At 41.5% G+C, this 15,746-nt stretch overlaps 1 protein-coding gene across 1 annotated transcript in view; it reads right to left on the bottom strand.

The window, feature by feature from the left end:
• The window catches only part of GCC2 (GRIP and coiled-coil domain containing 2), a gene marked incomplete at its 5' end in the record, with an annotated part of 42,454 nt that overhangs the window by 1,207 nt on the left and 25,501 nt on the right, over nucleotides 1-15,746 (bottom strand). Inside the window, 5 exons of the mRNA XM_018568194.1 lie at nucleotides 2,807-2,946; nucleotides 5,625-5,810; nucleotides 8,816-9,033; nucleotides 9,980-10,156; nucleotides 10,306-10,427. Of these exons, the coding sequence (XP_018423696.1) occupies nucleotides 2,807-2,946; nucleotides 5,625-5,810; nucleotides 8,816-9,033; nucleotides 9,980-10,156; nucleotides 10,306-10,427 (843 nt within the window). The remainder of the gene's footprint in view (nucleotides 1-2,806; nucleotides 2,947-5,624; nucleotides 5,811-8,815; nucleotides 9,034-9,979; nucleotides 10,157-10,305; nucleotides 10,428-15,746) is intronic.

Below are 15,746 nucleotides of genomic sequence, written 5' to 3' on the forward strand. Positions count from 1 at the left end.
GTCACACACGCCCCTCTGAAGAAGCCCCGGCTATCGGGGGGAAACGCGTCAGGACAGCGTGTGTTCTAGCTTCCCAGGACACCCATTATTGATTTCTGAACGGTCGGGTGAGAGCAGGACAGAGGATCTCCGCAGCCGCCGGATCTAGTGGACTAAGCAAACCCGATGCGGATACTGCCTAAACACAGCAGCAGTAGATCTTGTTCACTGCAGCCAGGACCGGGAGACGTAAGCGAGTCCTTGCCAGTGTAAATACACACAGCTTTCATTCCTTCCCGTGTCACTGGACACACTCCTGCGAGGACTCCACCACATTCCATCCCACAGTGCGGCCGCACGAGTGGGAACTTTCTCTGAGGCTCCTTTCCCTCAAACTGGAGTCTAATCCCACACAGTGGTGTGAGTAAAAATGGACGGGGAGGAAAACATTTAAGGAACCTCTGCTCCGCCATTGAAGCGGACCTTTTTGAAATGAAATCGTTACAAACGGATACATTGTTTTGAAACAATCTACATGCATGCATCGCTGTGGGCTATAACAAGGACTACTCCATTACGAGTCACAAAACACAACGTGAGTACAGCTCCGTTTTTGATATATCACCATTTTGCATGCACCAGAGACTTCCTGCACTTTAGGAGATTTATGTATCCAAACATCCGTATCATTACATTTAGGTGATTCCAGGGAAGCTTTTTTAATTGTTTTTAAATGTTTTGTATAGGTGTCTTTATGTATAAATGACCATTAAATTTTGTTATACTACTTAATTATTTGTGATCCATTTGCAAGACCATCTCCTTTTTGAGGGATTTCTCTTTACAGGGGACAATATATGTTTTGAGTAGTCTATTGAAACCCTGGAGTTTGGTCATACATATATGTTTTTGTTTCATTTAGCGTTAAACTCCTTCTTGTTCCCTTGTTTTTTTTCTAACCATTTTATGAAGTCCCAAATATTACAAACAAAGAATGTATGTAATAGTACTTGAAATAATACTACATATTAAAATAGTACTGCATATAAGAATATAAGTATTAACACATTAGTAGCTAATAATACTTTTGTGGACACAGGTGTTTAAAAAACAGTGTGCAAGCTCTATGGAGAACAGGGTGAGGAGCCCTGTGTGAAACAACAAAAAACAGATAGATTGAGCCTGGCTACGTGGGGAGAGCGAGCTGGGGCACGTATACAGGCTTGACAAAGAGGCGGTGCCTCGAAACACGTAGCAACCGAACCCACAGAGCACTACCTACTCAGACTGCTCTGAGAACCCTCCGACCCCACACCACCGTGTTATTGCAGCATCGGATCGCGGTCTTACAGTGTTACAGGACCGCTCAGTCTCCAGAGTCACCTGACCCTCTGACGTCCACTCAGCGTGTGCCTCTTACTGCTGCTACGGCTCAGCCTGGCCAGCTGAGTCCACACAGATAACAGCATTTGCCCCCACTATAAGCCTAAATCCACCCAGGCACCCACCCATCTACTCCTTTTCAATTGATCTTTTTTTGCCTTTGCTAAAGCTACGTTTGATCAGTGATTCCAGTGGATCTCTCCCTGAGACATCGTTACATCCTAAACGTGAGTGAGCTTTGCACTATTTATACAGTAGTAGCGCTCTCAATCTGTTTTTTTAAAGTATATCTTAAGCCAAACTTTTTTTAGAGCAGGAAACTGTTACAACCCATCAAATGTTTTTTTTATTTTTGTGGACTGTGTTTAAATGGAGAACATCCTCTCCTAGAATGTTCTCACTGGAACAGGTGTCCCCATTAGAAGATGTCCACTCTATTCCTGTTCCAGTGACAACTGTAAATTGTTGAGTTCTCATAATTTTCTGTCCCCATGAAAATGGTAATCAGGACAAAAACAGGTTGCATCTCCCCAGCTGGGACACAGATAACAATAAAAACCTTACATGTTAGCTGGTGTTTTTAAAATATCTGCAAGGAGTTTACTTTAACTTTCACTAGAAACACCCCACTTCAAAAATGTTCTTTGTGCAACCTATCCCCTTGATGAAATGCATAGGCATCTTGATTTGGGGCTATTTTGCTTCATGTAGGTCAGCTCTAATAGGATTGTGTGCCCAATATACCAACTTAAGTCTCAAAAGGCAGGCAGACAGGCAGCATAAAACCTTCCAAATCTTAAAGTGACATTAAAGGATAATTTTTTTCCCCTCCCCCCAATGTTAATTAAAGCACTTACCTTAAATGATGTCTCTTAATCTGTTCTTCCTCTTCTTTCCTGTCCTTTTCAGCCTTCTCTCCAGCGCTGCTGCGGGTCTCCGATCCAGTGCTGACTCCTCTGTCCTTGCTGGCACTTCCTGTCCCACGGTGTCTGCATGCGGGTGCACGCGTCCATAGACTTACCTTGCGCCTCTCCTCATCTCCCGGACCAAAAATCTGAACTGCGCATGCGCCCGACCCAAGATGCTTTGCAGCCGCCCGAGCAGTTTCGGATATAGAATGTGACTTTTACTAAACATTCACTGATAGGGAATTAATCACAGTCATTTGAAAACACATTAAGAAGGTCCATCTGAAGTGAAAAGTTGTGTAACTGTCAGATTAACTGCTTCATAAATATGTCCCTACCTATAACAACAAAACATGAATAAGATTTTTGTTTACTCCCTAAACAGCATTCCACTTTGCTTTTAGGTTCTATAGAGTTTTAAAAACAATTATTTACGCTTCATATTGCACACTATAGCAAACAAATAAAGCACTTATTTTCTGTCTTGAAAGCATACAATAAAAACTGTGATTCCGGTCTAAAAGCACATGACATACTGTTATCTGTTCCATAAGCATAGCATTTGTTGCTTCTGTTTCATGCAGCAAACCACTCAGATGATCCACACTCTTTGATGCTGTGTTGAGCTTCTCAGTTAGTTCTTCCCTGGAAATTTCAGGTTGCCATTGGGGTGGCTCTACAGCTACAAACAAAAAAAGTAAAACAAAATGATTTACATGAAAACTGCACTAAGCAAGTTCTGTAGATATATACAAAATTGCAACAAAGAAAACGTAAATAGCTTATCTGAAGGATCTTTGCTGTTTTTTCCCCCTCTCAGATAACACTTGCTTCCGCTAACTATCATGGACACACTAGGGGAGTTTGTGAAGCCTAGAGCAAGTAAAGTGCATATTAAAAAGGTCAGTCCACCTATAAGTGCTATTTCAATTATAGGACGAATCAGAGGGAGGGGTCACCCATCACCTGTTGGTTTCTTATATCCAACTCTGCTTATTTATTTCTCTATTAGGAGTGAGATTCCTCTCACGATGGCTGTGGCTGTGTGCAAACCTGAAACCCAAGAGCAGAAATCTACTGTGGTACTTTAGAGCCATAAGAGCCTGTTTTGTGGTTCATCACCTAAGCCATAGTTAGGCAAAATTTGTCGCAACATTGCTTATGACTACTACTGTACAAGTTCCTAGAGGTATATTGTGTATGCTGAGCATTAATATCTGGTACAAATTTTTTTAAAAAAATCAATGCTCTAGTTTTGCATCCTATAGTTAAATACATTTTACCTACACTCTAATACATTTCACAGAAGAAAAGCAGTTACCTCGATGTGCCTACTTGTAATTTTACACACCCGTGGTACCTTATTGTTAAATAGTGACAGCAATCCGTGAGAACAAACTTTGTCTATACCCCTCCTGCACATTATTATTGATACACCTACAGTAAGGTACAGGATGTCACATCCCAGACCTATCTACCAAATGGAGTGTACAGGGCATCACAGGTCACTTGGCAATATAGTGCAGGTACCTTCCTGCGATTCATGTTTTCAATGTAGTAGTAATTTCATTTACAAAGATTTTATTGTCATTTTCCAAAAGTGAATAATTATAAGTTACAAAGAAGGCTTTGCTGATAGCGAGCAAGCAGGGATTGCGTGATCCAGGTAATAAACATATACAAAAAAAAGGAACATAACATCTCAAACAAAGAACATCCAATAGGGAAAGACAGTGCATGAGCTAGATTAATGTGGATAAACATCTATCACAGATCGGCTATAAGCATATGTTCACTGCTCCTGGACTACCCTTTTAAACCATATCAAGGAAAGAGACAGATGAAGAGGAGAAGGAGTGGCACAACATTAACAGAGTTCTAGAAAGAGGGAATAGGAACGAGTGAATAGGAAGTAGTGCCAGACACCGCCACAACGCAACCTCCAAGGAGCCTGACTGGCTAGATGGCCGTGAAGCTCTCCTGAGGCAGGGTGGGATGGGCGTATGAAATGCAAGAATCCCAGATTCTCATAAAACGTTTGTGTGTCCAAGAGGATGCTAGACAATTTCTCATTTATAAAAAAAAAAAAAAAAAAAAAAAAATTGCAAAAGAAAGTAAAAAATTTTTCACTAATAAAAAAAAAAAAAAAAAAAAAAAAATCTATCCTGCGTCGCACTTCTGCAAATGAAACAAACTGCTTTTTCCAGGCCTGAGGTATGGCCTGTTTAGCAGCCAAGAAAATATAGACAGCAAACTTATGCTGTGACTTGGTAAGAGTTGCTGGTTTGAAATGCAGAAGTGTGAACCAGGGATCCCTGGGTACTCGTTTCTGGAAAAGGTTCCAAAATAGACGGAATGTGTGCGTCTAAAGCCTGTTAATCATGGGGCAAGATCACCAAATGTGTAAAACGTCCCCATTAACAGAACAGCCACGAAAGCAGAAGGCCAACTGAGTAGGGCATACATGGGCTAATCTGGTGGGGATCATGTAACATCTCATTATAGATTTATAGGCAACCTCCATGGATGTAATACTAATGGTGCATGTGGCCGCTGTGGTCTAGATCTGCTGCCATTCTGCTTCGGATTTTGAAGCACTAAGGTCTCGCTCGCTAGCCATGTCTCAGCCAGGAGGAAAAAGAGTTAAGGTGTGCATAGAGTATAGATATCAATTTTAGTTGTAATGGTGTATGGTAACAAATGTGTTCAAAGGTGGACAAGGAGGTTGGTGTCACTCTGTTGGTGAAATAGAAAGAGGCCCAGTGTGGTAGCAGCATGTAGCGGAAATATTCCACTGCCAGGGCATGGAAAGTCTCCTGAATGGAGGGCCAGCTGCGGAATGTTTCTCCTTCTCCAAAAAGTTATGGAGGCAGGAGAACTTGTGAGATTTCCACCACGCAAATGCCCCAGGTGAGTCCAGAATGTAGTAGTTTGTGTCAACACAAGTGAACTTTAAGCAACTCTTTCAATAAGCTGAAAATTGCATGTAATGTTTAGTGTAGGATGTATAAACTGATCTTATTTCAGGTTATTCTATATTTCATATTCGTTTTTGAGGAGTATGGACAGCTTATGGCTAACATATCTAGCCTAATATATCTAGTCTGTTAGTTCACTGAGATTAGTGATCTCTTTGTGTATGCTTGTATTTAGCAAAATAGATTATGTTTATCAGCAATGTTTATAGCATTTTTAAGAAGCAATGATCTACAATTGACTTCAACCAAAAAGCCAACAACTCATTATTTACCTCAGTAGTTCTAATAGTGATGTAACCATGTTCTGCAAGCGTAAAAGAAAATGCCAATGCTAGGTAGGGATTTCTTTATATTAGCTTATTAATAGAATGTTTACCTGTTTTTAAATCAGATGAGCTAAGTAGCTGCTCTAGACTAGCTATGTGAGTGTTTGCAGAGGACACAGAATCAGTGTCTGTGGTTTCCATTCCTTCGCCTTCTTCTCTGGCAACAGAATACAAATCCAACACTGGAAGGTCAGTTGGTCTTCTTTCTCTTAAGCTTTTCACAGGCTGCTGTTGACCTGTAGGATCCGCATAGGAAAAAAAAGAAAAAGGAGAGTGTGGAAGTATGAGAGAGTGGTGTAAAAGAGTGAGTGTGTGTGTGCACACATTAGTATACATTTCTATGTATACAATTAGGGATGCACCAATACCATTTTTTCTGTATTGAGTACCGATATTTTTATTTTGGTACTCACCGATACAAAACACCAGAAGTCCCATTAAGGAAGCCGGGCAGCGTGTAAAGACACGACGCCAGGGTTTCTGAATAGCCGGGAAGCTGTCTCCCTGCTCCCTTGTCACCAGGTGACGAGGAAGCATGGAGCCAGCTTTCTGGCCAATCAGGAAGCTGGGCGGCGATTCATTACACGGCACCCAGCTTCCTGATAGGCCCGGGAAGCCGGCTCCGTGCTACCCCATCACCAGGTAAGGAGGAAGCATGGAGCCGGCTTCCTGGCCAATCAGGAAGCCGGGGGCAGGTAATGACTCGCCGCCCCGGCTTTCTCATTGGCCAGCTTCCTGACCAATCAGGAAGGTGGATGGCGAGTCATTACACGCCGCCCAGCTTTTTAATTGAGCTGGTTTCCCAACCAATGCTTCCTGGTGACGAGGGAGCATACAGCCAGCTTCCCTGCCAATCAAAAAGCCAGGCAGTGTGTAATGACTTGCCGCCCGTCTTCCCGATTTTAGAAGTTTCAATATGGGGATAGGCATCGGGAGCATTTGGGCATGTACGAATACTCACCCAAATACTCGGTATCGGTGCATCCCTATATGCAATATAGTAAATCAATATTGTATTCTAAGGTTACTCTTCATTAAACATATAACAACTCTTGTGCAGCTCCACAGGACAATAATCTATCTAAAGCCTGCCACACATGATTAGAGTTTGTTGCATGATTCAAGTCTATGGAATACAAATGGCAGACTATGGTAACACTCAAATAGGTTGTAATTTGTGGCACAATCTTTTTATTCTTCTCTGGGGAGTTGGAGAGATTACCTGCCACTAGCAATTACTGAGAGCTTCCCCAAGCAGGCACGAAATTGTAGATGTCATGTCAGCAGATAAAAGTTCATCACATAGAATCAGATTCTTTCAGGCATGAGCTCAAGCTCATATATGTTGAGAAAGCTTTTTTATTTCCAATCTGAAGTATTTTACAATGATATTACTGTGATATACAGTAAACTCACAGTTATCCGGCACCTGCGGGGATCGGTAGGTGCCAAATAGTTTCTATAATAGTTTATAGAAACTCTCAAGCAACCACTCCCTATGTAAGCAGCCAGGAGCAATAGCCAGAATGCTAATGGCTATTGCAAATTGCCATACCAGGCTGGTTATTAAAACCCCACCTACTGAGCAAAGGAGCAGACCTGAGGAGAGGAAGTTCTCTCTCAGGTCCGCAGCTCTGCTCAGTGGGCAGGTGCAACAGCCAGCCTGCAATTGGCCATTTCGAATTGCAATAGCAGGCTGGATACCAAAACCCTGCCCACTAAGAAGAGGAGTGGGCCTGAGAGAGAAAGTCCGCAAAAAAATAATAATTTTTATTGCTGGTTGCTTGAATGCTGGATAATGGGAAGTTTACTGTACATCAAAAAATGCAGTATCAAGATGCAGTGATGTTCTATTCCTATGCACTTATATAAGGCATATGTGATTTCTTTGTTTGCTTTGCAGTCATACAAGGAAAAAATATAACACACAGCCTTGAACACTGAAGTAGCAAGCTGATTAGGGATTCTGCAAACACTTTCTTGATGTTGTTAAACTTTGCATACACGAACAGATGTTATTATCATGTGTCTCTCACACAGTCCACCAGCTGAGTACATTTGTATCTACATAAAGATCATTTTAACACTTGGCTGCCAAATTAAGGTTTTAGCCATTAAATAAAATGGAAGGAGTAAACAACATACAGGTTTTTCTAATGAGAGCAGACTAATACTTGTCACTACTTTTTGAAATACCTATCACATATGACAAATCCAGGCCTTTTTTTTTTTCAAACATCTACTTTTCCGGAAAAAGCATGCATCACACAGTGATAAGAGAGAAAGCCTTGACAACAAGAGTAGTCACTCCTACTCTGGTTGCATTAATGGGATTCCACACTTTGCAGTACTCAGCAAAAAAGACAGAAAAAAAAATAAAAGAAATCTGCAGCTGGAATTTGCCGAACTCTAATTTAAACTTTGAGCTTAAAGGAGAACTATGGGGTCAGTGTTTTTCCCCATAGTTCTCCTAAGGGTCACGGGTGGACACAAACTAGCGTCCTCCCGTCACCCTAAGCTCAGTATACTCAGAGCGCCGCAGCCGGGACGGATCCTGACATTACTGTCGAGATCCGCCCAGCTGCGTGACTGACAGCTGGCCCTGCCTATCTAGAGGCAGAGCCAGCTGTACCCGCCCCCTCCCCGTCCGTTCCGCCAGTCAGCGCTGGGGGATCGGACAGGGGAGGGGGGGAATCCCTGTGGGGGGCCGGGAGCGACAGTTACGGCTCTCTGCAGGGACAGGATCGAGAAGTGAGCGAGCGACGTTATGTGTTCGTTCACTTCCCGATCTATTGAGCCGACGTGTGACAGTTTCATTGTCATGCGTCGGCTCGAACTATGAGGCTCAGTGATTTTCACTCATCTCATAGTTCTCCTTTAATTCAGTCCCATCTGCAGGCTGCTAAGTAGAACTTTGCATATTTATGATGCAACAGCATATATACAGAACAGACAAATATGCAGTTACCGGGGAACATAGCAATTTGCTTTAATGCAAAAAAAAAAAAAACTTGTGTTGCGATCCGATATGTAATATATTATGAATTTACCAAGATTCACATGGAATATGTAACCACTAGTGACTGCGAAATTTTCTTTTTCTTTAGCCTAAAGGACACCACACCTACTAATCTAATGCATGCTTTGCTTGCATTTATGAAGAGCTCTAATTTTATGCAGTATTCAAAATAATCAAAATAAAATATTACAAGCAAAATATTAGCAACAGTTTCATGCTTACTTGTTAGAGTAACTTCACTCTTAACTTGGAAGAGCTGGGCTTCTACTTTGGACAGCTCCTGCTGCAGAGTCTCTACAGTCTTCCTGTGATCATCTTGGAAACGCCTCACTTGGTCCCTGAAGTTGTTGCGTTGTGCTTCATTTTGAGCACTCAGCTGACTCACTTCCTGGGCATGCTCAGTCTTCAGCACCATGTTTTCTGACTGCACTGTACACAACCTGTAGAATAAAACCAAATACGACAAAAGATTGACATTGTGTATACAATAAACCCATTAACCATATTCTCATCAAAAATGTAGTTTATCAAAAGTCCTTCTTTAAGATCCCTCATTGGGTTTCTATTGGCATCTTTGCTTTTGTACTTAAAACCATCCTTCTTGCTGGTGGTGAAGGAGCTCCTTCTCCTAAGAAGTTGCCGCTAGAACCCCTGAAGAAATTTTTCCTACTGCCAAAGATATCCATTAGAGAGACAATGGTTCTGCCAGACAGAAGTGAGAGAAAATCTGCAACAGTAACACATATGCTGTACATCTTTACGATAGAGGCAGATTTCCCCATGTTTTACCCCTTTAACCACTTCCCGGTCGTTGTAAAAAAACGGCCGTCCAGGAGCTCTCTAGATCTGAGCAGGCGTCTTTAGATGTCCGCTCAGCCACGCCCCCTTGCAAGCGCCGAGGACAGAGTTGGACAACACTTTTCAGATCTGCAGTGAATGTAATATAAAGCTAACAATTCTGGAAAGGGAGCAATGGAAAAGTCTTGAAAACAAAATCACCACAAACAATAAACTGAAATATATGCATTGTATACTTAAATTAGGCTGACCATAGACAGGTAGCTACCACAGCGAATAATGGGTAGGGAGAGACCCGTTAGTCCTTGCATGACTAAAATGGACACCATAGCCCATCCTGACCTTGTCTAAAGCTGCACAGAAGAGCATGTGGGATACTTCTTAACTTTTATCTTTCTACAAAGAATGGTAAAGGATCCATACTTTCTGAGCCATTACTGGCCATAATGACTGGCGCACTTAGTCATACTTTGTCCTTTTGCAGCACATGAATGGCCAAATTACTGCTTTCTTTTACTGAGCCATCTATGGCCAGATTTAGTCTAATGTTTACATTTCTTCCTAGGGAGATACCATAAAATGACTCACTTTTCTCTCAGTTCAGCTTCTTTGGTCACCGTTTCTTGCAGCATTTTATTATGCCTTTCCAATAACATGTCATGTTCAGACTGCAAAGCCTGCAGCTCCGCTGTGTTCATCTGAAGACTGTGCTGAGCTTCCTGTAGTTTATTTTTTACTTGATCCAACATTGTTTGTAGGTGCTCCCTAAAGCCAATACAGAAAACACGAACATTTATAAAAGAAAATACTAGTTTTGTACCGAGTATTTTCATGCTCTACAGAATAAAGCATCACTAGAAAATATTAGTCTGCATTCAGGAATTGCAGTTTATTTTTGTATCAGTTTCACGTACCTTTCCTGCTTGAAGGCCTCATGTTCTGCTTGAGATGCAGACTTATTTTTCTGTTGCTTTAACACGTTATGAACACGAACTTTGTAGCTTTCAAATTCAGCAGTAACTGTAGCTTGCTCTGCCTGTATCATAAAAAAGAAACATATTACAGTATAGTAAACATAGCACCATTATAATTAAAATGTTCATTTTTAGTGGACTGTGCTGTTGTTTTCCGTGCATTTAACGCAGTACCCCAAACAAAGAATCTGGTTGACTGCTGTGAACAAAATTTACTTTTTTTTGCTTTGCTTTTCCAAAGTCGGGGATAATAAAAGTGCATCTGTTCTTCTTTACTGCTATAATGTAGCTATAGAATACATTTGGGCCTGGAAACTTGAAACCAGTGGTGTAGTTTGGTTTTGTGCTGCCCTAGGCAAGACTACACTCTGGCACCCCCCAATTAAAATTTGCCCCACCGCTACCTTTTCAAGACATTTTGCGTAACCTGGCAATCGCTGAATACAGCATGCACGCTGTATCCAGCTTTTCACAGGTTGCGCTATTAGCATAGTGGGGAAGCCTGCTGCGCATTCTGCTTATCCTGTCAGAGGCTGGATGCGAGTGCCTGTTTAAATAGTAATAGGCACGCGCTGTATCACTTCTGCTAGTGTTGGAGAAAGGAGACCGAGCTCGTTGGTGGATTTGGGTAAGGATAATTTTTTTCTTTTCTTTTCTTTCTCTTATTGGCCGGTGAGGCCCTGTCTCACTGGTTTGTAGGGATGCACCAATACCATTTTTTCCTGACCGAGTACGAGTACCGATACTTTTCCTCAAGTACTTGTCCAAGCCGATTCTTTTTTTTTTGTGTCATATAAGTTTTCCTAAAATAATACACACTGATGATTTTAGGATAGTTGTGAAGTGCCAGGGCCCGCTCCCAGCTGCAAAGGCTGCACCCCTGGTAGTTCTGCAACTGACTCCAAGCTGTAAAGGGACTACAAATCTCAGCAATATATTATACAGCAATGCCGAATACCACCAGCTATAGAGGACTACAATCTCCAGCGATACATTATACAGCAATGCAGAACAATACCATCAGCTATAAAGGACTACAAATCCCAGAGATGCATTATACAGCAATGCAGAACAGTACTATCAGCTATAGACGACTACAAATCCCAGCAATACATTATACATCAAAGCAGAATAATATAATGCTACATATGCTGCTGCTTGTGGGTGCCAGCCTGATATGTCCAGCAGAAGATCACAGGAAGGTTGTGCGGGTTCTATGATAGGATGTGGGAAGGAGATGATATGCAGGCTGGTGCTGTAAAGAGGGGAGGGAGGAGGAGATTTGCGGGCCACGTGGTTTACAGGAAGTCAGCAAGCACGGGACCTCAGGTAGCCGCTTCCATTTAAGAGTTGAAAGTGCCATCACTGGCACTTAGTATCGGGCCTTTTAAGAGTACGTGGGTGTCAGTGCCCAGTATAGGCACCAATACCGCTGTCGTTGCATCCCTACTGGTTTGGGGACAGCGTTTTTTGCCCCCCATTGGAAAGTCCCTGCCCTTGTCAACTCGGATCAGGTGGGCTTTGGCAAGGGTCAACACTATCAAAGCGTTGCTGCTAATGCAACATGCCCAATCCTCAAAAAATCCTCTGTCTTTTTATCGGTTGATGCTGACAAAGCCTTTGACTGGACTGGCTCTTTCTCAACTTTGAATCCTTCCTCGAACGATCCGTAACCTTGCTCATTAGAACTGTAAAAAATGATCCTGGTTGGGTAGGATTAATGTATTGAAAATCGAGGTTATGCCATGATTTCTATACTTGTTTCAAATTGTGCCCATTGCACTTCCTAAATTGTTGCTACGGTGCAACAGAAGTGCAGAAGACCTTTATTAACGGCTTTTGTATCTCTTCTTTTGCAGGACTCCCCCACCGCTCATACTGTTTTGCAAATATTCTCTATTGTTTCTTTCTCGTCTGCTCTAAACCTACCTTCCTACACATCTAAATGGGGCAGGGAAATAGGATTATCCATTGATCTAGTTAATGAATTAATGCATTTATTTATGATTGTTTGCATCATTTGCACCCTTCTGTACCCCATTCTTTTTGGCTGTGTCAGCGATCTCCAAGGCATATGACTCACATTTGGTGAGGTTGTCCTCTTATCAAAGAATTTTGGTGGATGGTTTTGGGAGTCTTACCACAGAGTGACAGGTTCCAGGGTTTCAAATGATCTAAAATAAAATGGTTCTATTGTCCATGATTCCAGGCTCTCTGAAGTCTGTGAAAAGAGCGGTCATCCCATGACATTGGTGCTCTCCCGTGATCTCTCTCTTATCCAAATGGTCTGCAGTCATGGATCATGGATTTGTAACTCCTTTTGGAGTCTCAACATAATATCTGGGAGCGGTTCACAATTACTTGGTCTACCTGGCTTGTGTTTCGTGACTTACTGGTATTTCTGGATATGGTTTTGCGATAATTATTGTGGTCTAAATCTGGGATTTTGGCAGAGATGGGTGCTTTTTCTTTTCCTCTACTTTCCTTTTCTTCCTAACACTGTTATTTCTCTCTCTGGGCTGTTTCTCTTTTCCTATTCTCCCTCTTTTTTCTGTTCTATTTTACTCTTTCCTTACATTTGCGTTAATCTTTAATGCATGCGTATAGTTTGTTTATGCTTCATCCGCTTAGATTTTGCTCCATGGTATAACGGGACATCCACGTTGGATACTGTATATTTTGCAAGTTCATTATGATTGATTGTAATGTCTTCCTTATATTGTAAAGTGCTGCGCAAACTGTTGGTGCTATATAAATCCTGAATAATAATAATAATAATAATTATGTAGAGGAATACTCCGGCACACCCTTGATATATCGGGCACACTTTCAATGTTTTTCACTGACTAGGGGTTTTGCCTGTTTAGGAAGGGGTTCCTCCTACCCATAACAGGCACTGTGTGGATCTTATGTTTATGGAAATTATTTATTTGACTTTATCTTTACTTGTTCTTGCTGTAATATTTTAGTATTCTTGTACATTTTGGCCTCTTGCTTTTGGCTGTAAAAATTTTAATTAGGGCTGCAACAACTAATCGACATAATCGATTATTGAAAAAGTTGTCAACTTTTTCAATAATCGATTAATCGGCTTCCGATCAGTTGGCCCTGTTCACCGCTCCACACATACGCTGCGCGCCGCACCTCCTCCCCAAATCACGCTCATCGCTGCCAGACCCGCCCACCCTTTACACGACGCACCTCCCTCCTCACACTCACCGCCCGCCCACATCCACAGGGACGCGGGGGGATGTAGTAAGGAGGAGCAGGTGTGGGGGGATGACAGCCGTCGACAGACAGACCCGATCTCAGAAGCAAGTTGCTGGAAGACTGCTCAGGTAAGCCTGCACTTTCCCCCACATGGTGCTCTATAATGTATTGCTGGGATTTGTAGTCCTCTATAGCTGATGGTACATTGTGCTGTATATTATACATAGGAATACAAATCCCAGCAATACATTATACACTGTATGTATAATGTACTATTGCTGGGATTTGTTGTACTCGTCTATAGCTGGTGGTATTCTGCACTGCGCTGTATAGAGGACTACAAATCCCAGCAATAATACATTATACAGCACCATGCGGAATTCCACCAGCTATAGAGGAGCACTCCTCTATAGTTGGTTATATTCTGCATTGCGCTGTATAATGTACTATAGCTGGGATTGGTAGTCCTCTATAGCCGGTGCCATTTTGCATTCATTGCTGTATAATTTTACACTTTCCATTTCACTATATTGCACACCACACTATTTTTTTTTCTTTTTTACTTCCACCGCTCCAAGCTTGCTCCTGTGATGGACTGCAATCTCAATACAAACTACTAGTCCCATCACTGGAGCCATTTTTTAAAATGTATTTTATTGTTTATCCGATTAATCGAACTTAATAATCGGCTAACTAATCGATTTTGAAAATAATCGTTAGCTGCAGCTCTAATTTTAATAAACTAAGATTGAACTAAAAAAATCAAATGAAAAGCTTGTCCATATTGTACAGGTATAGCTCTCTAGTCATAGCAGTTGCTCCTGTCTAATAAATATGACATATACTCAAGTGAAGATTCGCTAAGCAGCACACAAAGTTATACAGTTTGTCTGGAATTCCTCCTGAAAAATAGTAGAGGACTTCCAGGTATGCGAGGTTGTTGAGACACTTCTGTATCCCTATAGATGTATATCTGCAGTTAGAATTTAAGTCACTGATACCTCTGACTGGATACTTGAAGAAAATTTAGTGATATCACTACTGTGCTGCTCACTCTTTTCCTAGCTGGAGGATCTGACATAAAGAAGCAGAGCCCTGTCTTTACCAAGATGGCCCCACACAGAGAAACAGAACAAGTCATTTTTAGATTGCAAGCCCTCAGGGGCAGGGCCCTCCTTACCATCTTGTGTTGAATTGTATTGTGATTGTAATGTTTTCCTTATATTGTAAAGCGCTGCACAAACTGTGCAGATCAGCTGCAGAGACACCACTGGCAATACTGGTGACCTGTCCTGTGTCCTCAAGCCTACCTTTCTCATGATCTGTTCTGCTTATACACCATCTTAAAGTGGTTCGAACAGTAAATTAAATTCTGCATAAATAAATTTCAGCTAACAATATTTGGAAACAATGATCTAATATATCATGTTCATATCTGTCTATTTCCCTGCATTCATGTTTTCAAAGTAGTGTTAGCCAAAGCACACAGAGCTACGTTTATCTCGATTAACTGTACAAAAGAGAAAATGTGTCATGCATTCTGTGATAGTGAACACTGAGGCCTTGTTAATGTTGTAATTTAATATACTGGAGTGCAAGATAGGAAGCATCACTGGCTCGAACAGAAAGCTATACAACAGGAAGCATGAGGTCAATAGGGAACAGATGTCTTCAGTGGGAAAAGCAGCTTAAGCAGAGCACAAGTATGCTTCATTCTCGACATGAAAGGTTACAAAAGACTGACAATAAAATTTCCAGTGAGAAATAAATACCAAGAAAAAACAGATCTGCAGGCACAAGCATTAGAGCTGTTCATTCAGGCTGAGCTAAAATACAACTCAGGAGGCACTCTTACATGTCATAAGTGAAGTGATATATGAAAGCTGATGGAAACTGGAGGGAGTGGGGGATTTGTTAGGAATGTGCCGAGGACAGATGGTGCAGATGAGGAAAAAATGTGTAATCCTGTATATTCACTAAGACAAAAGTAACTATTATTATAATACAGGATTTATACTAAGAGATAGAAGTTTATTTTGTAAACCAGCCCCTCCTAATATTAAGAAACAGGAGTGTTCACATATAAACAATCTAAATTTTAAGTTGCTCCACGTTACTGTACGATTGTACACATTCTCTTTTAGAATTACAAAAAAAAATTTATTGGAAGG

This window comes from Nanorana parkeri, unplaced genomic scaffold, assembly GCF_000935625.1.
Source record: "Nanorana parkeri isolate BGI_ZX_2015 unplaced genomic scaffold, ASM93562v1 scaffold1153, whole genome shotgun sequence".
NCBI lineage: Eukaryota > Metazoa > Chordata > Amphibia > Anura > Dicroglossidae > Nanorana > Nanorana parkeri.